At 34.0% G+C, this 25,954-nt stretch overlaps 2 protein-coding genes and 1 pseudogene across 3 annotated transcripts; all 3 read right to left on the bottom strand.

The window, feature by feature from the left end:
• Positions 1-8,486: 8,486 nt before the first annotated feature.
• On the bottom strand, positions 8,487-16,945 carry LOC139482042 (uncharacterized). Of its 2 annotated transcripts, XM_071265685.1 has the most exons (6): positions 16,418-16,945; positions 15,800-15,931; positions 14,945-15,093; positions 14,129-14,249; positions 13,071-13,572; positions 8,487-8,745 (listed from the first exon to the last, which is right to left on the bottom strand). In XM_071265685.1, exons 2-6 carry the CDS (start codon positions 15,914-15,916, stop codon positions 8,741-8,743), a joined length of 894 nt encoding a protein of 297 aa, XP_071121786.1. In that variant the 5' UTR covers positions 15,917-15,931; positions 16,418-16,945; the 3' UTR covers positions 8,487-8,740. The 2 variants fall into 2 exon arrangements, with proteins under 2 accessions (XP_071121786.1, XP_071121785.1); XM_071265684.1 differs by lacking the exon at positions 8,487-8,745 and having other exon boundaries at positions 12,828-13,572.
• On the bottom strand, positions 12,229-12,359 carry LOC139483682 (U2 spliceosomal RNA; annotated as a pseudogene).
• Positions 16,946-18,924: 1,979 nt separating the features above from the next.
• Positions 18,925-24,718, bottom strand: LOC139482043 (uncharacterized). Its single transcript, XM_071265686.1, has 2 exons — positions 19,738-24,718; positions 18,925-19,236 (listed from the first exon to the last, which is right to left on the bottom strand). The coding sequence occupies exon 1, from the start codon at positions 24,561-24,563 to the stop codon at positions 20,256-20,258; it is 4,308 nt and encodes a 1,435-aa protein (XP_071121787.1). The 5' UTR covers positions 24,564-24,718; the 3' UTR covers positions 18,925-19,236; positions 19,738-20,255.
• Between the last annotated feature and the right edge of the window lie 1,236 nt (positions 24,719-25,954).

Here is a 25,954-nt window from a genome sequence, read left to right on the forward strand (position 1 = left end):
TAATAATAGGACAAAAACAAAAAAAGTTAACACGTTATTAAGATGACAAACAATGTCAGAACGCAGAATCTATATAAGACCATCATATATTATTTGTGCAGTAGATACTGAATATTTATCAACAAGATCTTGGTACATTTCGATGATCTTTTTTACGAATATAACGAGACGTTCTTTGACATACCCCTGGTTCATGAACTTTCTGCTTAGACACTGGTGACGTTTTACACATTCTGAGTAGGAGCTGCAAATTGTTGAAAATCGAATAAGTTGGGAAATGTATATCCCATATGCAGGTGAAGTTGGTATATTGCTACTAAGGTGGGGGAAATTGATAATTTCAAAATTAGATTTGTCATGGTTTCTTGTACCTAGATGACTGTGTATGTTATATTCGACTTAGTTATAAGTCTAAAATGAGAAAGAGGAAGCCGTGTCTGTTGTTTCATTAAATTCTAGTTCTGGGGTAAATATCAAAGGAACGCAATCAGAAAAGTCTTGTTAATGGAAAGAACATCATCTGAAAGTGAAATTAAATAATCTGGCTTCTTGGATCTCATTGTTTTTGACAATTGTCTGAAGGAACTCCGATTCATATGAAAATAATAAGAGGTCGGCAAGAAGAGGCTTACAGTTGGGTTTCATAGGAATGCCGACATTTTGTTGAAAAACTCCACCTTCAAATTCAACAAATATGTTGTCGACAAAAAAATCCTGCATACTGATCACTTGTTCCTCTTTTTTGCATGTTTTACCCTTCTGTTTACTGTTAACAAAATATGGCTGATGATATCCCAAAGTAATACATTTATAGCGTATGCTACCATGTTTGTGTGGAAAGGCATTATGGATTATTTCTTTCAGTCAATTTTTTCAATTTCACATGAGGAATGGTGGTATGCAGGGTTGAAAAATCAAAAGTTATGATAGAACTAATGACAGAAAAAAAAACTACATTTAAAATTGTCTAGAAGTTCTTTAGAATTTTTAAGAACCCACATATGGTTCATACCACTACGCGAGTAAACAATATCATAGTATTTCTGAGAAAAAAAACACTTTAAAAAATAAATTTTATAATTTTCAAGATTATTTTAAAACTTGTTCAAATCGATATCAGGTAAATTTTACCTGTACAGGTGTGACATATTATTCTGCGAATCGTGCAATGCAGTACTGTTTTGTCATCATCTTGAATTATTTATCATATTAATATTTTGATGTTGTCTGTTGTATGTGTTCGAATCTGTTCAGATGTGCGTGTGTGTGTGTTGTAAAAAGCGGGTCATACGTGTGTAATTTTATAGGACCATAACCTGTCTGCCTTAACTTTTTTGGCGAAGATGAGATGTAACTTTTCTCCGAAACCAGTTGGTTGTACCATTTTTAAGCAGTCTTGATAATGATGGTGTTCTCGGTACTGTGTTTGGTGTGTTCCATGACAAACTGCAGTTTTTAATGACACAAGTCTATCTACTAGTATACTGTCCGTGCTCAGGAAAGATACACTTGTAGTGACATAGATGAAATATATCAACTTCTACTAAGGGGTCATATTTTCCTGCGTACAACATGTGTTAATCTTTTGTTAGTCTTATTAAAAACATTTTCTCTCATAAGTCATGTGCCTGTCTCAATTTGTTTTCCTATTGATCATGTTTATGGGGTTTTTCCACCATTGAATGAATTAACAAGTCGATGCATTTGCAGTGACAATAACTCGCAATTGATTAACCAATACAGTAGAATAGATTGGACTCAGTGGTTTTGTGAACATGGCACAATTCAAAAAAAAGTATGAGTCAATTTTTATTTTAGAAACTAAAGTAACATCATTGGAAATCAAAATCAGAAATTTCAAGTGTGATTGAAATGGAACTGCAGCCAACGAGGACACACAGAAATGAACAATAGATGGAAAAAGATAAAAAAAAAAAAACATGATTTTCTAGGAACTATAAAATTTTCAATGTGATATGTTAATCTTGTGCGTCTCAGTAATTTGAAGTATTATGTGAAAATACCTGCTTGGAATATTTAAATATTTTTATTTCATATTAATTTATAACATTTTTTTTTCTATTTATGTATTTGATAACTGTTTATGCAAACAGTTTATTTTGTTCCTTGAGAACTATAGTATTTTTTCTCAATTACCTGTGAAAGGTGGCCTTTTTTTCTTTTCTTGACAATATTTATTGTGGATGTTCTTCCTTGTTTGTTTGTTTTCTCATTTTAGTAGTAAAAATGCCATTTTGTTCACATAAAGTTATGCAATACAACAGTTGAAGTTTAGTAATATGAATGTTTCCCTTGTTTCATTATGTAATACAAAAAACAGCTAGTACTTTGATGTAATTTATGTATTATTGTCATTTTGTTTATTTTCTTTGGTTACATCTTCTGACATCAGACTCGGACTTCTCTTGAACTGAGTTTTAATGTGAGTAGTGTTATGCGTTTACTTTTCTGCATTGGCTAGAGGTATAGGAGGAGGGTTGAGATCTCACAAACATGTTTAACCCCGCCGCCTTTTTGCGCTTGTCCCAAGTCAGGAGCCTCTGGTTTTTGTTAGTCTTGTATTATTTTAACTTTTAGTTTCTTGTGTACAATTTGGAGTTTAGTATGGCGTTCAGTATCACTGAACTAGTATATATGTGTTTAGGGGCCAGCTGAAGGACGCCTCCGGGTGCGGAAATTTCTCGTTGCATTGAAGACATGTTGGTGACCTTCTGTTGTTGTCTCTTTGGCACATTTCCCATTTCCATTCTCTATTTTATTATAAATAAGCCCAATGAAAAAAAAAATATATGTTTGTTGAATAATTTATTATTAAAGTACGTGCGTAAAGTGTGACACATATTGCATTGCTATTTTTTTTTTATTCTCTCTTGTACAACGTTTCTTAATGTAATATCTGCGTTCCATACATTAATCGTCCATTTTGCCTCTCATTGGCTAATTTGACCCAATGTCTTTCATATTGGACAAGATGGCAGAAAGCAACATAAAATGTCCGTGAATTTTTATGTATCAAATGTTGTTTCTTGACATGATCATTGTTATTTAAACATCAAGTTTGCTCCCTCCGGTCCAAGAATATATACTATTCTGTCTTTGTCTTCATGTTTCAGGTGTACACTAGCTTGAATCGTTTAAACAAGATATAAAAACTTACAACTGTCGGTGTTATGATGCCAATCAAACCTTTTCACAACGTGGCTTTTTATTTAAACGAGGGTATACGTCATGCAAGTAACATGCCCGTTCCCCGTTGAGTAGCAACTGACCATTATATATGAGTAACAGTCCTTGAAATTATGGGTTATCCCCAACCTGTTAAAGCTGATTGCTGCTTCTACACCATAATCTTTCTTTAAAAAAAAAACCGGCACAAATGTATTAACGCAAACTTATCATTTCTTAAAACTAAACAAGTTATAGTGTACCTTTTACACAATTGCATGCCCGCCTTTGCTGTCTACATTTCGCGTCTGTAACAAAATTTAATACAAAAGGACTTGCTAACCTTGAAAATTATGATTGTGACAATAATCTAGAGTAAAATGACAATTTCTAATATAAATTCTATCAGAATGTTTTATAATTAAAATTTAGACATTAAAATGACATACTTTAAAAACAATAAATTTAAAGCTGCGATAGAGCCTTTGCAATTGTATAAAGTTTGTCAAAAAGATGCTAATTTCCGAACTCTCTGTTCCTGCTTGCAAATATAGAAAATGCACTTAAAGAAATATAATTGTATAATATTCAAGATTACTTTTTAAACCTGTACAACCTGTTTTAATCAATATCGGTAAATGTTACCTGTACAGGTGTAACAGATGACCTCAGTTTTATTATTCGAGTCGTGCAATGAAGTACTGGTTATGTCTACTGAAATATGTATTATGTTGATATTTAATGTTATTTGTTGTATGTGTTGTAATCGATTCAGTTCTGTGTGTTGTGTATAAAGCGGTCTCTTTTCTCATACAAAAAGACATGTCTATTCTTATATCTCCTATTATTTTATGGTTGCCGTTTTTCCTTTCTTCACAATCTCTATTGTGGACGTTCTTCCAGGTTAGTTTGTTGTCTCCTTGTAACAATAAAAGTGCAAATTTGTTCTCATAAAATTTTGAAATACAACATAATTGAAGTTTAGTAACATGTTTTTCCCCTTGTTTCAATGTGTGAGTGTAAATTCACATTGCGATAAGACGTGTCACGGTACTTGTCTATCCCAAACTCATGTATTTGGTTTTGATGTTATATATATATGTTATATTTGTTATTCTCGTGGGATTTTGTCTATGTGTGTTACATTTTAGTGTTATGTCGTTGTTCTCCTCTTATATTTAATGCTTTTCCCTCTTTTTAGTTTGTTACCCCGATTTTGTTTTTTGTCCATGGATTTATGAGTTTTGAACAGCGGTATACTCAGTGTATGTAAAGTGCGGATCCTAAAATATCATTTTCACTGTATATGCCAGAAATTTTTGATGTAGAATGATAAAAAAACAGACGACTTTTTTTTATTTTTGAAGAAAATGAAGAAAATTAGTTAAAAAGTATATGTTAAGAAACACATAATACTAATAAAACAAAGTAAGAGATGCGAACGGGTTTTTTTCGCGCCTAAATCCAAATAGCTGTGAAATATATATAAAAAATAGGTGAATATTTAGGACATTTCACGAACAGATCGTGCAGGTGTTTTATAACTAACAGGTAAGATGTTGCAGAAAAAATATTCATTTCAACACAATTATTAAAGTTGTATAACGTAGTATAGGATTTGTCATTCAGTTTCTTCATATTGAACTGAATTCCACTATGATGCTTTCTTCATGCGAGTCATGTTTACTGTCGAATAATGATACTATTCTTTCATTTTCACTGTATAGCGATTCATTAGTATTGTATATGCGGCGCATTTTCACTGTATGATATATTATTTTTTTTATCTATTACGGCGTATTTTTTTAAGCATGTAAAGCAAGACTTTAGTTAGCGTGCTTGCTTCGGTTTTTTTTTTGTACAATCATTATGATAACACCCAATTTAATTCAAATATAATAATTATATAAATACAGGTTAAACTATGCCGATACATATTGTTTAAAGATGTCAATCTTATTTACAAAGTTTGTATAAACAATTATACAAACTAAGCAATCAAGTCAACCTAAGTTTTGCTTTACATGCATTAGGAAATTAGCTGTAAAGCCTTAATTTAGCCGACTTGCTCAAACAATAGATAAAGTAAGAGACGGATTTGATAAAATTTAACTTGCGGAGAAAAGTTTGGTTTTAAAACACTCTAAATAAATTCAATAGAAATAACATTTATTTCAAATATATTCCATTTTTAAAATTTCTTATGAATCGTATAGGGATCTTTATCCTTGTTTTTTTTATCCATTTCCATATCCTTGTTTTTTTATCCATTTCCATGACACTTCACCACTAATTACGTACATCTTGATAAAGATTGAATCGTTGGTTTTCCCGTTTAAAAGGTTTTACACTGGGGCCCTTTATAACTTGCTGTTCGGTGTGAGCCAAGACTCCATGTTGAAGACCGTATTTTGACGTATAAAGGTATACTTTTATAAATTGTGACTCGTTTTGAGAGTTGTCTCATTGGCACATTTGACATCTTATCTATCTGTGGCTCAACCCGAAACGAGACGGGATAAACAGGGATAAAAAACACACTTTTTTAATATATTTATAATGGGCTTAATATGAGTCAGAAAAGATAAGAATAGTGGGTCGCGTTGGGGTATAAGCGTGACGCGGAATTGCCGATTTTTTTGTACTTGATAGTCAAATGATTGTGTCGTGAAAACGAGAAATAAAGTATAGCGAGACACGGAAAATTTAAAAAAATGAGAACTGCATAGTATAAGCGGGATACGGGAATCTGATAAAGCAGTAAGCGGGATCAGGGATCAGACTCCTCCCCCCCTAATGAGACCCCAGAATAAGATGTGTTTTTTTATCTTCATCCTATTGTTACAGTCATGCCTTCAATAACAAATGTATCCCATGCATGCATTTTTATAGACAAAAGACCTTATGGATATTTGGGGTTCTTTGACATGCTGAATCTAACATTGTATCCAGTTTGGGGATTTTTACCAAGTTACCGAAATAGCCCACATAGAGGTCCAAAGGGTCTAAGATCATCAAACATGAATTGTAGCATGCATGTTGTGTACAATTACCCAAATGTGCATTGTTTGACCTCTGTGGTAGTATCCACTTGCGGATCTAGAAATTTTTATAAGTAGGGGTCCAATGACTACCTAAGAGGGGGCCCGCTCCAGTGATTCCATATAAAAGTAACCAAATGTTTTCCCAAAAAGGGGGCAACCCCCTGTCCCCCTAAATCCTCCTCTGGTATCGAGCTGTTCATTACGGATAATTTTTTTTGTATCAAGGGTGCTCTACTTCACGTACCAATGCAAACAAAAAAGTTCGCCCACACCTTACATTTCATGTTTTAATGACTGGATAATTTATGTCACATACCGTTTCACCTTATACAGTTAAAATCATGCAAGCAACAATCGAGTCAAGAATATTTGTTCTACCAAAACTGTCTTTTTCAGAATATGGAAATCGAAGCAGTTGAGGGTACAACTGGGAAAAGTTAATCTTTTATAAGCTTTTCTGTCACCATTGCGTTTCAAGATGCATATTTCTCTGTTCGCAAACTTGTGTATTTATTGCGTGGAAGATAACGCCCTCAAATGTACTCGTCTCTATTTTACACAGACTGCACTTTAACTCCGCAATATCAATCTTTGACTTAAAAAAAAATACAGAAAATCAAGGAAAAACGTAATTTGAAGAATACAATATGACATTTTGAGAAGCGTTTTTGTTACAAGTTTGAAAAGCTATATATTTGATAAAGAATGAATGAGGAGTTTGTATTTCAATTTGAAAATACATTTATCATAAACTCTAAAGTCATCAACTAAGTTTTTCATTTGTTTCAAGTGCATTTATCACATAATTCTACAATAAAAATTCCTCGCATCTTCGAAAATTCCACATCAGAAATGACTGCACTAACAGTGATAATTCATCGCATCTATAGTTAAAATGGATCGCTTTCAAAAATCGATATGCTATATTATGTTGCTTTTGTAACACTTATTTGAACTTTAATGCTATGTTTGTACATAATAAAGACATATCACAATGAAAATATGTAAAAACTTTCCTTCAAATCAATTAATTTGGTATTTTCAAAACGTAATACAGTTTTCCCATGATCCTTTATTCTACAATAGACATACCCGCATATGACAGTGAAAATGAACTAGCTGGATAGCACTTTATATACACTGATACTACTGTTGCCTTTATTTATTCATCTATGTAACACAGAATACAACTACTCTTATAAATTAATTAGAAGAATGAGAAAAAATATGTTTATTGAATAATTATTTAAAGTACGTGCGGAAAGTGTCCGAAATATTTCAGTGCTACTGTTTTTATCATATCTCCTTGTACAAAGTGACTTCGTGTAATATTTGCCAGTCGTCCAATTTGCCTCTCATCGGTTAGTTTGACCATTTACCATTCATATTGGACAAGATGGCAGAAAGCAACATAAAAATGTCGGTGATTTTTTATGTATCAAATATTGTTTCGTGACATAATAATTGTTATTTAAGCATCAAGTTTACACTTTCCGGTCCAAGCCTACATACTACTCTGTCTTTGACTTCATGTTTCAGGTAAACACTAGCTTCAATCGTTTAATCAAGACATCAAAAACTAACAACTGTCGGTGTCATGATGCCAATCATCTTTCAACGACGTGGATTTAAATGAAAATGAGGGTATACGTCATATGATGAATCTTCCGTTTCCCTAAGGAGTAACAAATGACGATATGGGTAACAGTCCATGAAAATGTGGGTTATCCCCAACCTGTTAAAGCTGATTGCTGCTATAACGCCATAATCTTTGTCAGACTCCTGATATATAAAGCAAATGATTTTTGTTTCGATAATCGATACAATAATTGTATATTTATCAATCAAAAGTTAACCTCATCTAATAATGCTTTTGTTGAAGTCTCAATCCATACATTTATAAGAACCTGGTGGTTTTATTTTTATTTCATTCAGTGATTCTAGTTTCTTTTTCTGATTGCTCTGGTGTTTTGACAATAGCTGGGCACAGGCACACCAGGCTGAGCATATTATCAGCAAGTTTTTCGGGTGTACACCCAAAACAGGTGAGCACTTCACGCATAGTTTTACTGTTTCTATTCAATTTAGAATTAATGGATACACGGTCGTATCTTTTTTCTTTTTACAGAATAGTTAAAGGTAGTACTGCAAAGGTAACGTTTGATATACATTCTGATTTCAATTACTAACTACACTATCATATTATAATGTTCTCAATATTCAATGTACTCTTCATAGTCAATCTTTTATTGACATATTCACACTTGAACCATCTTTCACAAATTTAGACTCGTGTGAAGATTTTATTCCGCCACATCCGTTTATATTTATTATTTGTTCTTTAAAATTAAAACTGCTGTCCAGGCAACGGGTGAAGGTGTTGATGCTTCTCTAATTATTGAATGAAGTTCTTGAAGCGTTGGTGCATTTTCTTGGCATAACTTAGTGCTGACTTTGTTGAACAATTGATCCACATCATCATGTGTGTTTCCTACCATCAAAACAGAAATTTAATCTACAACAAAAGTTTTATCAGTTTAAAAATTGCAGTTGTACTTTCTCAGATAAAAAAGATACTCGCAAAATAAACTACCATTACAAACACAAACTACTGCCGTTGAAAAACCCACCAGGACGTTTCACGTAACATTCTGTGATCCGGGGTTTCATTATCTCATTGTCAATACACCCCTTCTCGTTCACATTGATGGCGATGCCGTTTTTGGAAGTTCTCTTTTGGTATGGTCTAATTCCTTTTAAAGATGGGTATTGGTGATAAGAGGAATCCAGAGGCGGTACACGATAGTACACATTTGAAGCTAGATTTTTCTTGGCCGGTGGTGTTAGTGCTTATGGTTTGTTTACCATTTTCTCTGCTGCATTTATTAGCATGTCAAATGTTAGTACGACTTCGTCCATGTTAATGACTGAGTATGGACAAATGTTTTTATTCTGTAATTTTGTCTATACAGTACTGTCTAAAGTTGACAAGTTTATCCTTTTAGTTGGCAGAAGCAACCGCCTTAAGACAAGTATGGGTAGTACTAACGCCAATAAGTGATGCTCTCTGTTAGAATGTGTGTGTAACATTTTAACGTTGTGTTTCCGTTGTATCGTTTGTTTTCTCATATATTTGAGTGTGAATTCACATTACTATAAGACGTGTCAAGGTACTTTTCTATCCCAAATTCATGTATTTGGTTTTGATGTTATATTTGTTATTCTCATCGGATTTTGTTATATCCTTAGTCCGTTTCTGTGTATGTTACAATTTAATGTTGTGTCGTTGTTCTACTCTTATATTTAATGCGTTTCCTTCAGTTTTAGTTTGTTACCCCAATTTTGTTTTTTTGTCCATAGATTTACGAGTTTTGAACAGCGGTATACTACTGTTGCCTTTTTTTTTTAGAAGATCTAGCTCTTAACCTGGTCTTCTAAGGCAAACCACCTTGTCTTTTGACCCCTGGTACGCTAAGATTTCTGTTTCAGACTTAGTTGATTATACCCCCGCTTTAAAAAAAAAGGGGGGGATGGTATACTGTTTTACCTCCGTTAGTCCATCCGTCACATTTTTCTCAGGAATTATACTTCACGGATTTTTGAAATTTGGTTTCAGAGTTTATATATGTCAGCTCTAATGTGTGATGCATTTTCAGATTCATCACTCAACAACTTCCTGTTTATCGAACACTTGTATCATTTTACACCTGATAGCCGAGTTGAAAATTTTCGTCACATTTTTCTCAGGAACTATACTATAAGGATTCACAGTTCGCTTCTAAATCTCTATGATATTTTACAATAGAAAAATTTAACGAGAAAGATATAAAAATAGCTGTTCCTCTACTTCGATTAGAGCCAAAATTCCAAAAACATCTATAAAAATAAAAATAATTGTCTTAACTGTTTTGAATTTTTTGAATTAGAAACATGTGTTTCTTGTAAAAAAAGAATATCTATATGATGCTGTAAACAAAAATCTTTTAAAGTATACTGACACTGATAATCTAATAAACCATTTACATTTAAGGTAGCTACATTAAGAATATTTTTATCAGTAATATTCATTGTAAAGGTTAAAGTTTGAAAAAAATAATATTACATAGATAATATATACTAATCAGTCTATAAAGTAAATAAAGATATAAATACACGACACAGGTGTGATTAAAAATAGTAACAAAAATAAAACAGGTGATAGTTAAATGCCTTGAAAATTTAAGAGTAATTACAAGGCAGGTGAACAGAATTTTAACAACAGGTGAACGAAAAAAAGAACAATAGAAAGTAACTTTAGAAAAGTGCACTGAGGCTCTAAATGAAAACTTTAAATCCAAATATAAAAAGGGGGAATTTAAATAAACAATCTTAATCTCAATGAAAAAAAGAATGAAAATTAAACACATAACAAGAAAAGTATAACAATACAATAATTAAACAAAATACACCCATAAAAAAGGGTTATTATCCAAAATTCAATCTCAAAGTCCATGGGCGTAGCGGCAGTCAAAACAGGGGGGATTACAATATTTTCAAAGTCCATTTAACGTTCAATATTCACGAGTCCTTGTTCGCACTAACCTTCTTCTTATTTGAAAGTGGTCCCTTTAGCGCATTCTTCTTCAACCATGTCTTCCCACATACTGTCTGTCTCTGTTCCTTCGTCTCCGTCCACACTGTCACACCTCGTCCTCTTCTTGCTAGCACCCGACATGTCCATCTCCTCCTCTGCGGTCTCCTCGCCTTCCCCTGGTCCTAGTACACGGAAGGGGGTTCTGTACTGCTCTCAGTAGCGCGCTTGTCTTGCGCCTGAGGGGTCACATCCGCTACACCGCGCTGAAGTAGCGGGAGCCCATTCTCCGTTGTCTTCTCCACTACTTCTGCTTCTGCTTCCGGGACCTCAGTGGCATCTTCCTGATTATGTCCGGAAACCGCCCCTGTGTAAGAGCGCTGTTGCACTGAGGACTGTTTCCCTCCAGCTGGGCAGGTTGCTCTCTGGTGGCCGAAGGAACCACACTTGAAGCACTTGGACCTCCTGCCCAACACCGTTATCAGGACAGGATTTCCCAAAATGGTTCCCTGTATGGTATCTCGTGGAATTGGTCTTCGGTGACAACCATTTCACCACTGATGGCCCCAGTCTGCAGACGTAGTGTACCATAGGCCTGGTCTTCATAGCACACATTGACATTACTCCCAAGAGTCTCAAAGTGAGACTCGACAAGAGAAAGGTTCATGTGCATTGGGAACCAATGCACCTGAAACTTCACCTTTCTCTTGTCCAGTCTGTCAAACCGGATCTTCATTCCTTCGATCCCATCTACAGCATTCCCGTGGCCTATCTTTCCAGGAATTGTCTCGTTGCGGAATTTCAGGTACCACTCGTGACCCTCTCCACACTTGTATATCGCGTGCAGTTCCGAAATGTCAAAAATCTCCCCGACCTCCTTCAGGACCCTCTCTCTGGTATTTATCCTTCGCTCACCATGGAAAAATCTGGCCTTCACGGTTCGTCTCATAACGTCTCTGTCATAGTGTTGGTTGGTCATTTCTGGACCGTGGGTAGCTCCAGGTACTCTTTTTCCCCACAAATCATCTCTCCAGCAATGACACCTGTCTTTAACCTGAGATCCGTTCCATACACCTGGTCCTCGTGCCAGAGATGGACACTCGTTCCATACCGTGCCATAAACTGACGTACCAAGTTCAGGCTCATATGAAGTGGATACCAATGTAGCCTGAACTTGACAACCCTTCTGTCTATCCTCTCAAACCGTATCTTCATTCCTGCAGTGATGGATCTCAGGTTACCGTCCCCAATCTGACACTCCACCTCGTCCTCGAAAGTCAAGTACCACTCGGCACCCTCTCCACACTTGTAGATGGCCGTCAGCTTCCTGATGTCCACAAGTGTCTCTATCTCATCCAGCACCTTGTCCCTGGTGTTGACGCGTCTAGGTCCTAAAAACTTCACCTCATCGTCTTCCTCATTGCGTCTTTTTCGTAGTATGACATTCTGGACCGTGGGTAATAGAGCCTCCAACCAGGCGGCTACCCCACAGTTCGCTTCAAAAAGTTAACATATAATATTTCTACACTTTGATCTTAGCCAAAAGGCCGAGAAGCGATACTCAAATCTTTCCGAGTTTCCAAAGCCTACAAATCCTATTTCTTACTCAAACACGGTGTTTTAATTTTAACCAAAGCTACACAAATTTTGCAAGTTTATATACAAAAGCACACGGAACACGAGATCTTGATTTGATTTACATTTAAGGTAGCTACATTAAGAATATTTTTATCAGTTTTATTCATTGTAAAGGTTAAAGTTTGAAAAAAATATTACATAGATAATATATAATAATCAGTCTATATAGTAAATAAAGGTATAAACACACGACACAGGTGTGATTAAAAATAGTAACAAAAATAAAACAGGTGATTATTAAATGCCTTGAAAATTTAAAAGTAATTATAAGGCAGGTGAACAGCATTTTGACAACAGGTGAACAAAAAAAGGAACAATAGAAAATAACTTTAGAAAAGTGTACTGAGGCTCTAAATAAAAACTTTAAATCCAAATGTAAAAAGGGGGAATTTAAGTAAACAATCTTAATCTCAATGAAAAAAAGAATGAAAATTAAATACATAACAAGAAAAAGTATAATAATACAATAATTAAACAAATTACACCCATAAAAAAGGGTTATATTCCACAAATCAATCTCAAAGTCCATGGGCATAGCCATAATCAAAACAAGGGGGTTACAATATTCTCATAGTCCATTTAACGTTCAAATTAAGAGTCCGGGGTGTCACTTGTCGGTTTCGAAAGCATACCTGGGATAAGTTCCTCCTTGAAAACACCATTCCATGCTCCTTTCTTTTTCCCACCACTATCTTCCGCTGTCTCGTTCTGTTCCTCATCACCACTATCGCTCCTCATCCTCTTCTTGCTGTCTCCGGTCATGTCCATCCCCTCCTCCACTATGACTGTATCCTCTCCTACCTCTGGCGATGTCACCAGGGATTGGTCATCTATTCTGTCACCATCCGCTCCACCGCAATGAGATTGTGAGTCACAAACAGTGCATACATAATCGTTTTTTGGCTCTGTCTTCAGTCCAATGCATTTGAAGTGGAGCCATCGCCCACACACTTCACACTGAACCCATGCATCTTTAATTGGTTTCTTACAATCCAGCATGTCACAAATTGTCCTCTGTGTCTTTGGTTTTCGAGATGTTTCTATAATTTTATTTGTGACATGCTGTCTCATCACAAGAGCTGCTGTTTGAGTCAACTGGTTGGGTTCAAGACCTTGTGATAGGGCTAGTGCATTCTGAAACAAGATACATAATATTAGGCATAATCTTTGGATCAATTCAATTGAGGTCTAGAGCTGGCATGTCAAGAACTCCTAGTAGTCCTGTGTTTATTGTTCACTTTTTATATGCTTTAATTTATCTTGTTCCCTATATTTACATTTAACTCAGTCTTCTTCTTGATTGAATTTAATCATGTTACATTGTGTATTTTGTTGTCTGCCATTGCTAGCGGTATGGTATGGGAGAGGCAAGGAGGCTCAGCAAACGAAATTGCTACCCCTGAAACAAAATTTTTGACCCACTTAAGGATAATTTAGCATTTTCTAGTCTCCAATTTTCTTTCAGTTCATATTTAAATGATTCTTTTGGGAGGGGGAAAACTTAAAAGTTACCAGGAACATCCAAATCAATATATTATACCTATCATACACAGTAAATTGTAAGCGGTGTTCTTAATTTTGTTGTTCCATATAAACTATCCACAAATCACTCAAACAGTGGCACTCAATAATAATGAAGCCAATATGAGAATTGGTCAACATTTGTATATCATGTCCTGGTTATTTTTACCATAAGAATAAATGGTCCACAGCTATGGCCATCATTTTGTTGACTGGATTTTAAATTTCCTTTTTTCCAATTACAATCAACATCCTGTTTTATTTTCTCACTTCTTACTTTCATGTAATTCCTGCAAAATGTTTTTCTTGATTAAAATACAAAATACAAGTGCATGAAAATTAGTTGTCAGAGAAAAAGATAACTCATATGATACTGACATACTATTTTTTTTTAACTGATAGTGTATAGTGTATGCTACTTTCAATAAAGAAATATTTTGGAAAAGTTATGGAAACTAAAAGTTTTGAAAATATGAGCATCTCCATAAAGTGATATTAAAATGATAATCAATTGTATATATCAGAGAAACTCAGAACATTAGGTCTCACAAGCAGAAGGAAACCATGATATTTGTTGATACACGAACTTTGTCTTCAGGAAAATTAATATAAATAATGATGTCACCTTCATCATCTATATAGCATATATCGCAATTCATGCATGTACAATTATACAATATCACCAGTCTCTACATAAAGTATAAGAATCAGAAACTTAAAACATCCTTTACAGTTGAGATATCTTCTGTGCATTAAAAAAACACTTTGCGTAATTGAAAACATGTTTTAATTGAAAACAATTTCATTGGTCAAATAAATGATGATTAAATATTTCAAGTTTTTAATTTATTAAGGGCCAATTCTATATTTTTTCTTATGAGTTCATAGTACTGTAGTGCTCAACATATTCTTCAAATGCACTATTTGGTTGTGTTGTGTTCAAGGAATTGCATCATTCATTTTCTTTAAGAATTAATGGAATTACCTCCAAAGTTGTACATATTTGTCATTGTTTTCATTCATGGAATCCAGTATTGATACAGTTTTAGATGGAATATTTGCTGCCAGTAATATCCAGTGGTTCTGAGATTTGTTTATAGGCATGAAAATCCAAGTGTATCTTGAGAATTTTACCTACAAGGAAAAGATGAATTTTGAGATACATAATTTATGAATGCAGTGTTAATGACATCATCCTTAACAATAGAAAGTTACCAACCTATATTTCTATATGAGGATCCCATGAGTTCAAATCGCTCATCCTAATTAACGAAAAAATATATACATATATTGGACTTTAAATTATTATGGAATCTTTTTTTTTTATACCTTACATATATGAACTGTTGGTGAATTCAGACATATAGTGTAAGAAAATACATTAAAGGATACCAGTGTTTCCCTCCCAGGAATGTCAAAGTACTAGTTGAATTATCTCCTCTTTGAAGATTCTAAGAAGAATGATCTTTTTTTGGGCAAGTAAACAAATAATTTCAAACCTTTGTGTACAGTTTTATTGAAATATGTACTTCAAGTGGTTCAGTAGTAGTTGTTCTTACAGGATATTTTGACAGACAGGGTGAATTATTTCTTTTTGGGGTAAAGTTAGCTGGAAAGGTTATAAAGAAATTGAACACATTTGATTTCTTGGTTTTGTTCTCCATAAAATATCATGAGAGAGGAAACTATATCAGTCCCAAAATGTTTTTTTATAGCATATTTCACTTGATGATTTCCTTTAATCACTAACATACAAATAATTGCTTTATTTTACTTTAACTAACTGATAATTAATAAATTAACAGTAACAAACTACATATTTTACAAATGAAATTCTTACCTTACTGTAAAACCATGTATCAAACCGTTTTTGCTTCCAAAGGACTGCCATATATGAAGGCAGAGCAAAAATGTGACACTCTTGTTCTAAATTTTGCTCACTCTTTAGGATTCCCATATATGCATTTATCACCTGAAATAAATTTTCATACCTGAATTAAATTTTGAAACTAGATTTTCTTTTCATATTAAAGATTAAACTGCACTTAATGACAGTTGTAACAATGACATTTTAATGTAAACAATACAGGAGTAAGGGTGTCAGAAAATTCAAATAATATAGGTCACAATTTATCACTTGTAATATATAATGTATACCGTTATGTATTGTATAGAGAATAACAGGAGTTGTGATCAAACAGTGGTATTAATTTTGGCTAAAGGAGCACTCTATATGTTAGTGTTGTGAAATGACTGTCAATTTAAATATTACTAAGGTCCAAAAAATACATTTTCATTATGATAATACGGCTTTCTTTGGAAATGCAAAACAATCTGTAATGTATTTTGAAACAGTGTTTATCCTGAAACCATACATTTAAGGACTTTTGTCAAATTCCCCATAATGAATATATAATATGACCCTGTGATATTACTCAGCAAAGGAAAATATATTTACCTTATCATTAAGCCAACTTGTGCCTTTTCTGTAATTTTAACAAATCGGCCCTTCGTTGTGATACAGATGCAACAGCTTCTTGATGTTTTACCTACAATCACGATTTGTAGTGTAATTGATTTGTTCTGTTATGTTGTTTTATTTTTCTGATGAGTTATGTACTCGTGTATAGACGGTGGTAAAAATTTCAGTACTAGTATCTTTACAGTTTGTGATTTGGCGACAAAATTGTTGTTGACTGCATTTGTTACATATAATACCATGTTCAAAAAAGGTTTCGACGAAATGTGTTTTGTTGTTATGAATATTGTATACAATGGCCTTATTTTAAGTTATGTGTATATTACACCCGCAACATGTAGGCTTAATTTCTATAGAATTAATTCTCGTGTTATTGGTTATGTACAGGCACCTACATCAGTTTGACGGCAGTTGTCCTTTGGATATATGTAATAACGTAAACACATGAATAGAAAGTAATTCAAGAGTATGGACAGTCATAGGATCGCACACAATAAGCGATACATTGTTTTTTCTTTGATACACGTAAATTTTTTTACTAGTACACTAACTGAATAGTCAAAATGAACCAAAATGACTCTATGAATCAAGCAAACAACCGAAAAAAATATGATAGAAACTTTAAAATTTAATATAACAACACAAAAAAATGCAAAAGTTCTGAGCGAGGTTCGAACCCTTTCTTCAAAACCGTCATTTATAAGTAGTTCTGTGCTCTACTGGTGGAGCTACGGCGATTCTTATCATTATGACTCTGATTTAGAAACTATATTGGTACAATTTATCGATGTTACAATTTTTTCTTTAAAAAGTTGTTTTTTATGTAACATTGTAATAAGGACACACTAAACCAATTTCATTTTTGAAGTAAAAAGTAGTATAATTAACAACAGTCATAAAAAGCATAACTGTTCTTTGGTTTGAAATGTCCTTCTTGGGGGATTCCCTGTTTTTTTTTCACATAAATACACCCGAAAATCCGGATATTGGACTTTCATCCTTTTTTAGGGTTAAATTAACTATTGATCACACATATCATACTATATGTAAATCGAGATGTTGATCAAAAAGCATTTTTATTTTTGGTTTTTATAGGAAATTTTACTCTGTTGGCACTTTTTGAAATTGGCCCTTCTGTGAAAAAAATCTTCGGCATATTGGCCCTACCTCTTTGAAAAAAGGCAGGACAGGAGTTTTGAGTTAAAAAAAAAAAGACAGGATGAGCAACTTGGCCAAAAAAAAGGCCGGATGACAATTTATGTAAAACAAGTCAAGATAAACTAAGAAAAAAAAATGCAGGACCGAAAAGAGTGAAAAATAGAAAAGCAGAACATAGATTACAAACAAAAAATGCAGTACAACATTTTTCATCCTAGCCCCCTAGTGCGATATAAGAATTTCGTGATGTTCGAGAGATGAAAATATGAAACCACCAAGGGAAAGAAAATAACTCTACAAAATATATAAACATAGGCTCGTCAGAAGAAGGATATATATACATGATATATACCCCTAAAAATAAAAGTTTATTGCTCAACTCCCGACCCTCTCCCAAAGAATTACATCATTACATTATTCAACCTAAGAAAATACTAAACAAAATAAATGCCCCCTCTCTCACACGAAAACAAACAAAATAATTAAAAAGATACTTCCTCAATTAAAAAAGTTGCAGCCCTAAATATAGCAGAATTTCACAGTATTTTTTTTCGAAACATTGCTCATATAACAGTCGTTCGTACCTTTCTACAAAATGTGAGAAAGCTATTTTAGTCTAATCCAGAGAATATGCTTTAGTATAGAAAAGGGTCTACTCGGTGACCATGAATTGTTCAGTATAATGTGATCTAAAAAAACATCAGAACATACATTGTACATACAAAAGTTTTACTTACAAATTTTTGACGTGTTCTTGATAGTCAGATCTCTATACACTGTCGGCTCTATTCACAATTACTTACATCTATTCATGATTTTTATAATATTCCGTCCCGCATTTATGTACATGCATTGCATAATTCACAAAAGAATCATACAAGTCGACAAAAAAAAAGGAAAAAAAATTAAAAAAAACATATCAATAAACGACAATCACTTAATAACAGGTTCCGGACTTGGGTCAGGCACTATCATACAGAATATGCCTTTTTGTGTTGCTTTGTTACGTATGACGCGGAATTTTAAGTGACTGTCATACACATGAGGACATTGATCAACGATTTTCAGTAATTTCACACAGATTACGACCTGTTAATGTCATGACTCTTCCACAGCTACGAAAGGAAATAGAATCATGTTTTCATGATAAACCACACCAGAAAGTGTTAGCATGTGAGATGTCAAATCATGGTTAGACACTTCTCTTCGTGAGATGCCATTCCATTCCTTCCAACATCAGTTTTGGTATGTATTGTTGTCACAGACGGACGGATGGAGAAGTCTTTCAGTGCTATTTTACAATATTGACAAAAGAATCAACGATTAGAATAAATAAATTATTTAATAAACAAACAAAAAAATAAACAATTAAGAAGAAAAATACATCAAATTATTATAAATATTAAAGTCCAAATAAATAGTCCAACAGCTTCAGTAGTTTGTATTGTATATCCAGATTACTTCCCTTTATATCGTTATGACGGTTATGGTATCGTTATGACGGTTATTGTATCGTGCACGACAGTTCCACTATAATATGTAGATATGTTGTTTGATGAATTATCATGTATGATTGCGTTCAATCTGTATGACCACTCCTTAACACCGCAGCATTGTATTACTCTGGTGCAGGCTGGAACCTGGTAATAATATAATTGTACAAACTCTTTAGTACGATTATTAATTTAGATATGCTTTTTACTTGCACGTTCATGCAACATAAACATGAACTCTATAATCTCACGTTCATAAAATGAACATATATATTCTATTAATTTACATAGATAAATACGCACATACATTTTATATGTAGCAAAATGTGTCATACTGTAATAAATATCATAACCTTGCATGATAGTTTCACGTACATAAGGAAATTCGGAACCTTGTACACATAAATATCACGTACATTCAATATGTACCCGTAATTAACAATTTTGTTCTTGTTCACTAGTAAAACCGCAAATATCTGAATATAAAACATTGTTTTCATATCTTTAAATCCGTTTACAAAATATTCTAAATTATACAATTTACATAATGGAAAATTATCTGCAGAAGTCTGAAAGTTTCGGAAATTTGATAAACAAAGTAACATACAGAAAAGTATATATAAATATATGTAAGAATAAAACACTTACCTCGGAATTGATGCACTATATACAGTAGAACCATTGTAGGTTAAATTTAGCTAACAAATATGAAATGCTCTAACGAGTGTGGCATCCTTCCACACGAAAATCCCAAGCAGAAATGAAATGACAACGTGTCCAAAGAAATCATCTGACCACTGTTTAAAAATAGCCAAACTTGTCCGAAGAACTCGATTGACCACTATTTAAAAATAGTCAACAGGTGTGTAAATAGGCCAAGCCTAATCAGTGTGCGTTTAAACACAGGTGAACCAAACTTAGGCCAAACGTACATATATACATCAAAGCGTATGTTAAAACTATGTATAAAATAAACCGTGAACAATAGGCGTCCTGCGCAAAGACTGCAAGTGCAATTCTCTGATCATGACGACAATTTCACAATCGTTATCTATATACAAGCTCGACTAAATAAATATGTGAATAACTCTATAAAATACATCTGGATCGTGACATCACCTCCCAAATTTGAGAAAGTATTCTTACTTTCATTTATCTCCACGATCCTATATACGACTCAAAAAATCTGCTCCAACGTTGTCCTTTCCTTTGATGGCAACAATCCTGAACCTATACGGCTGTAACAAGAGTGACCATCTCATCAATCGTGCATTTGCAATTTTAGACTTTTGCAAATATATCAAAGGTTGATGGTCGGTCTCTAATATAAACTGTTTACCATATAAATACCTTTGAAATTTGCTGATTGCCCATACAATGGCTAGGCATTCTTTCTCGATAGTGGAGTAATTTCGTTCACTAGCTTTCAGTTTTTTACTAGCGTACGATACAGGCAATCTAATATTATCTTCATCCTGTAGCAGTATAGCGCCTATTCCATTATCAGAAGCATCAGTTTGAAGGATAAATACCTGAGAAAAGTTCGGCAACTTTAAAACAGGAGCTTTTACTAATGCATTCTTCAAACTTGAAAATGCTCTTTCATGAATAGCTTCCCAACGTACCTGATTTGGTTGTCCCTTTTTCGTCAGATCAGTAAGCGGACTAGCTATATCTGAGAAATTGGGAACAAACTTTCTGTAAAATTCAGCCATGCCAATGAAACTTCTAACTTGTTTCTTGGTTGTAGGCCTATGAGCATTTTTGATTACCTCAATTTTATCTGGATTTGGTGAAAGGCGATCTGTTCCGACAATGTGACCTAAAACTTCAAGACTGCTATACGCTATATAACACTTTGAGGGTCTTGCTGACAAATTAGCAGATGCCAACCTCTCAAATACACTCTCCAAAACCTCCATATGGTGATTAAAAGAACGTGTGTACACAATAATATCGTCAACAAAGTTATCAACGTTTTCCAACCCTTCTAAAACTTTTCTCATACAACGTACAAAAGTAGCACCACTATTGACTAAGCCAAATGGCAGAACCTTGAATTGGAACAATCCTCTAGGTGTTTGGAATGCTGTTTTGGGTTTTGCAGCATCCACAAGACTAATTTGCCAATATCCCTTGGTTAAATCAATTTTAGATATAAACTGATAACCAGACAACTTTGAAAACATCTCTTCTATATTACCCATCGTTTCTGCGTCGAAAATTGTAATACTATTTAAACCTCTAAAATCTATACAAAACCGATTACTCTGATCTTTCTTCTTCACAATCACAAATGGACTTGAATAAGGACTATCTGATCGCTCAATGATATCCATTTCTAACATCTTATCGACTTCCTTATTTACCGTGTCTAGCATAGCATATGGTATGGGATAAGGTTTAAATCTAACAGGATCATCAGAAGTCAACTTGATATCGTGCTGTAGTACATTTGTCCTACCTGGAATATCTGTCAACACGTGTGAGAACTTATCTAGTAAACACTGTACCTTAACTGTTTCATTTGCTTTTAACGCTTCGTTGATATGAACATCTCGTAATGTCTCCTTAGCAACTGCAACGGGCGTTTCGATTAACTCACTTTCGTAATTGTCTACATCGTCTGTATCTTCATTTTCGAGATCTATAACTGATACTGTAGCAACAAAACCTACCTTGTGATCTGGTGCACTAACGCACACGTTAGTTTGCTCACGTTCAACATACAGTTTCAACATGTTGACATGAAACATTTTAAGCTTACCTCTCATATCAATTCTGTAATCAAGATCACTTATCTTTTCTACTATAGAGAATGGTCCTTTCCAATGCATCAGCAACTTATTTGCTTTAGTAGGTAGTAGCACCAATACTTTTTGACCTACCTTAATCTTTCTTGAACGTGACTTTCTGTTATATATACGTGACTGTTTACGTGAAGCTTTCTCCAAGTTTTGTTTAACCAATTCACAAGTCGACTCCAATCTTTCTCGTAAATTGATAACATACTCGTATGTGGACCTCACTTCAGGATCAGTAATTTCTCTAGTCCACAATTCTTTAAGAATTGTCATTGGACCTCTGACTGGCCAACCATATACCAATTCAAATGGGGAAAATAAAACACTCTCCTGAGGTACTTCTCTGTAGGCAAATAATGCTGGTCCTAAATACTTATCCCAATCTCGCGGACGCTCTGCACATAGTCGTTTCAACATCATCTTCATCGTACCATTAAACCTTTCAACGAGTCCGTTACACATAGGATGATACGGTGTAGTAGTAAGCTGCCGAAGAGAAATCAGTCTACTCACCTCAGACATTAAATTGGAAGTAAATTGTGCGCCCATATCTGTCAACATCTCTCTTGGAAAACCTACCCTACAAAATATATCAATCAATGCTTCCGCTACCCTTTCTGTCTCGATAGATGGTAACGCTACTCCTTCTGGATACCTTGTAGCGTAATCAACAAGAGTTAGTATATAACGATTTCCTTTATCAGTTACTGGTACTAAAGGTCCAACTATATCTACAGCTACTCTGCGAAAAGGTACATCTATGATAGGGGTTTTACCCAAAGGTGCTCTCACTTGCTTACCTTTTGGTACAGTGCGTTGGCAAATATCACAGGACTGGCAATACCGCTTGACATCGGATTCAACTCCTGGCCAGTAAAACTCTGATAATACACGATATACTGTACGTCGTGTAGCCATATGTCCAGCCATCAATGACTCGTGTGCTAATTTCATGACATCGCTTCTATAAACTTCAGGAACGACCAATTGACGGAATAACTTACCATTTTCTACTTTCGGCGACATAAATTCTCTATACATAAGTTTCTTTTTCAATATGTAATTTACCTTTGTACCATTGGTCTTCTCAAAGTTTCTGCCTTCAGCTACATACTGTCTTAGCTTCGACAAACTTGCATCAGACTGCTGTTCATACTCAATGTCCTCTAGACTAACATCTTTAATACTTCCTGGAACTTTTAATTTCGGATATGGATTATCTCTCTTCTTCGCTTGCTGTCGAGTTACTACACTTACCGTCGGAGATATATCGGGATCATAAGGCTCCCTAGCACCATCTATGTTTCCTATAATAACATCATATAATGGTTTTTCCATACACCATGCTTTTACTTCACCTTGATAATAAGGACTGTCTATAGTAATTATAGCTATAGGTACTTTAACACTCGATCCATCAGCTAATACACATGTCTGATAATCGTCTAGAAAACAATCTATACTTACAAGACTTTTCTTTATAACAACTCCATTACATCCTGTATCGCGAAGTACTGTCACAACACGGTTACCTAACTTACCTTTAGCTACAGGCATTTTGATTGGTTTCTTTTCACACTGTTCAGGTATTGTAAGATTACTTACCTGTGTAGTAATAATGCTATCAGTAAGAGTAATAACATTCCCGCAGATTGGAGTTTCCTTTCCCCGTGAACCACTATTTTGTACATTACCAACCTTGTTTTTCAATAATGGACAGTTCGATATCAAGTGATCTGATTTGTTGCACTTAAAGCACTTTCTATCAAACCTGTTTCCACCACCATAACCTCCTGCATGTCTATTTCTATCTCTGTCACTTTGCTTTGGCGGTTCTTGGTTCCGTGCATTGTTGGGTTTTTGAGACGGCTGTGACTTACCTTTTTGAGTCTGATTTGTAAGTGAAACTATATTTACTCGCCTTGCCTCCTTAAATTGATCAGCATACCGAGTCATATCATCTATGGACTTCGGTACTCTCTCTTTCAGAAATAACATTACCTCGTTATTACATATGTGTAAAAACTGATCTCTTAACATAAGATCATAAAGTCCATCAAACGTCTTCACAACATTAGACATATCAATCCACCTACTAAAATAACTACCCAAACGAACAGAAAATTGTTGAAACGTTTCACCAAACTCTGGACGACAAGATCTAAACTTCTGCTTAAAGCCATCTTCAGTCATGTTATACCTCTTCAACAAACATGTCTTAAGAGCATCATAATCTAATGCTTGATCTGAGGGCATCAAAGCGTACACATTTAATGCATTACCTTTAAGAAGTGCACTCAAATGAGTGGCCCATATTGATTTGTCCCATTTTTGCGATATAGCATACCTTTCATAACGACGCAAATATGCATCCATATCATCAGTACCTTCCTCAAAAGGAGGTAGTTTAGGTACCTTTGAGGGGTTAACATTACATTTTTCTTCCCTGTGTTTTTCAGTTTCCAATAAACGAGTATTATCTAGTCTTTTCAATTCCAACTCATGTTCTAATCTTACCTTTTCAACTTCCCATTCTTCCTTCTCTCTTTCTCTTTCAAAACGTCTATCATCGCGCTGTTTCGCCTGTTGTGACTCAATGAACCTAATTAAATCTTCATTGGCTAACCCCAACGACTCACCATACTGTCGTAACTCATTTAGAGTCTCCATGATTGATTCCTGCTAATATGACTTGCTATGTAACAATAAACTAGACCAAGGACAATGCTCAATATATCACATATATATATCTCGTAACACTACGCTTTAGTATCACAGTTGACCATAGCCTGGTCCACAAGTGTCAATCACAACACAAAATAAACAATCGCTAGTCTAAATCTACTCTAAATAACAATACCTACATTAAATCTACTGTTTGTACTTGCAGCGTGCAACAACACCGAGGTAATGTAGTGTATTTATTTTACAAATTCTGAGGTTCCAAACTATCAGGTTTCTGTCGACATTACAGTTTCTGAAAAATACAATAGTAAGCTTTACTACACGTTATGAATGTATATTCAATGTATATAAAAAAAAAAATTCTTCTATAGAAAATATAAATTTAACTTCAAAATGTATAAGAAAAAACACTTCAGACTTATCCCACTTCTGACACCAATTGTCACAGACGGACGGATGGAGAAGTCTTTTAGTGCTATTTTACAATATTGACAAAAGAATCAACGATTAGAATAAATAAATTATTTAATAAACAAACAAAAAAATAAACAATTAAGAAGAAAAATACATCAAATTATTATAAATATTAAAGTCCAAATAAATAGTCCAACAGCTTCAGTAGTTTGTATTGTATATCCAGATTACTTCCCTTTATATCGTTATGACGGTTATGGTATCGTTATGACGGTTATTGTATCGTGCACGACAGTTCCACTATAATATGTAGATATGTTGTTTGATGAATTATCATGTATGATTGCGTTCAATCTGTATGACCACTCCTTAACACCGCAGCATTGTATTACTCTGGTGCATGCTGGAACCTGGTAATAATATAATTGTACAAACTCTTTAGTACGATTATTAATTTAGATATGCTTTTTACTTGCACGTTCATGCAACATAAACATGAACTCTATAATCTCACGTTCATAAAATGAACATATATATTCTATTAATTTACATAGATAAATACGCACATACATTTTATATGTAGCAAAATGTGTCATACTGTAATAAATATCATAACCTTGCATGATAGTTTCACGTACATAAGGAAATTCGGAACCTTGTACACATAAATATCACGTACATTCAATATGTACCCGTAATTAACAATTTTGTTCTTGTTCACTAGTAAAACCGCAAATATCTGAATATAAAACATTGTTTTCATATCTTTAAATCCGTTTACAAAATATTCTAAATTATACAATTTACATAATGGAAAATTATCTGCAGAAGTCTGAAAGTTTCGGAAATTTGATAAACAAAGTAACATACAGAAAAGTATATATAAATATATGTAAGAATAAAACACTTACCTCGGAATTGATGCACTATATACAGTAGAACCATTGTAGGTTAAATTTAGC

This window comes from Mytilus edulis, chromosome 7, assembly GCF_963676685.1.
Source record: "Mytilus edulis chromosome 7, xbMytEdul2.2, whole genome shotgun sequence".
Taxonomy (NCBI): Eukaryota; Metazoa; Mollusca; class Bivalvia; order Mytilida; family Mytilidae; genus Mytilus; species Mytilus edulis.

Bases quoted from the DNA above. Each gene is read 5' to 3' on its own strand.
- LOC139482043 (XM_071265686.1), bottom strand. From the start codon at position 24,563: ATGGAGACTCTAAATGAGTTACGACAGTATGGTGAGTCGTTGGGGTTA.
- LOC139482042 (XM_071265684.1), bottom strand. From the start codon at position 15,916: ATGGGAATCCTAAAGAGTGAGCAAAATTTAGAACAAGAGTGTCACATT. The intron at 14,250-14,944 runs GTAATTCCATTA...AACATTTTGCAG, and splicing joins AAATATGTACAACTTTGGAG to GAATTACATGAAAGTAAGAA. The intron at 13,573-14,128 runs GTAAAAATAACC...ATCTTGTTTCAG, and splicing joins GTGGACCATTTATTCTTATG to AATGCACTAGCCCTATCACA.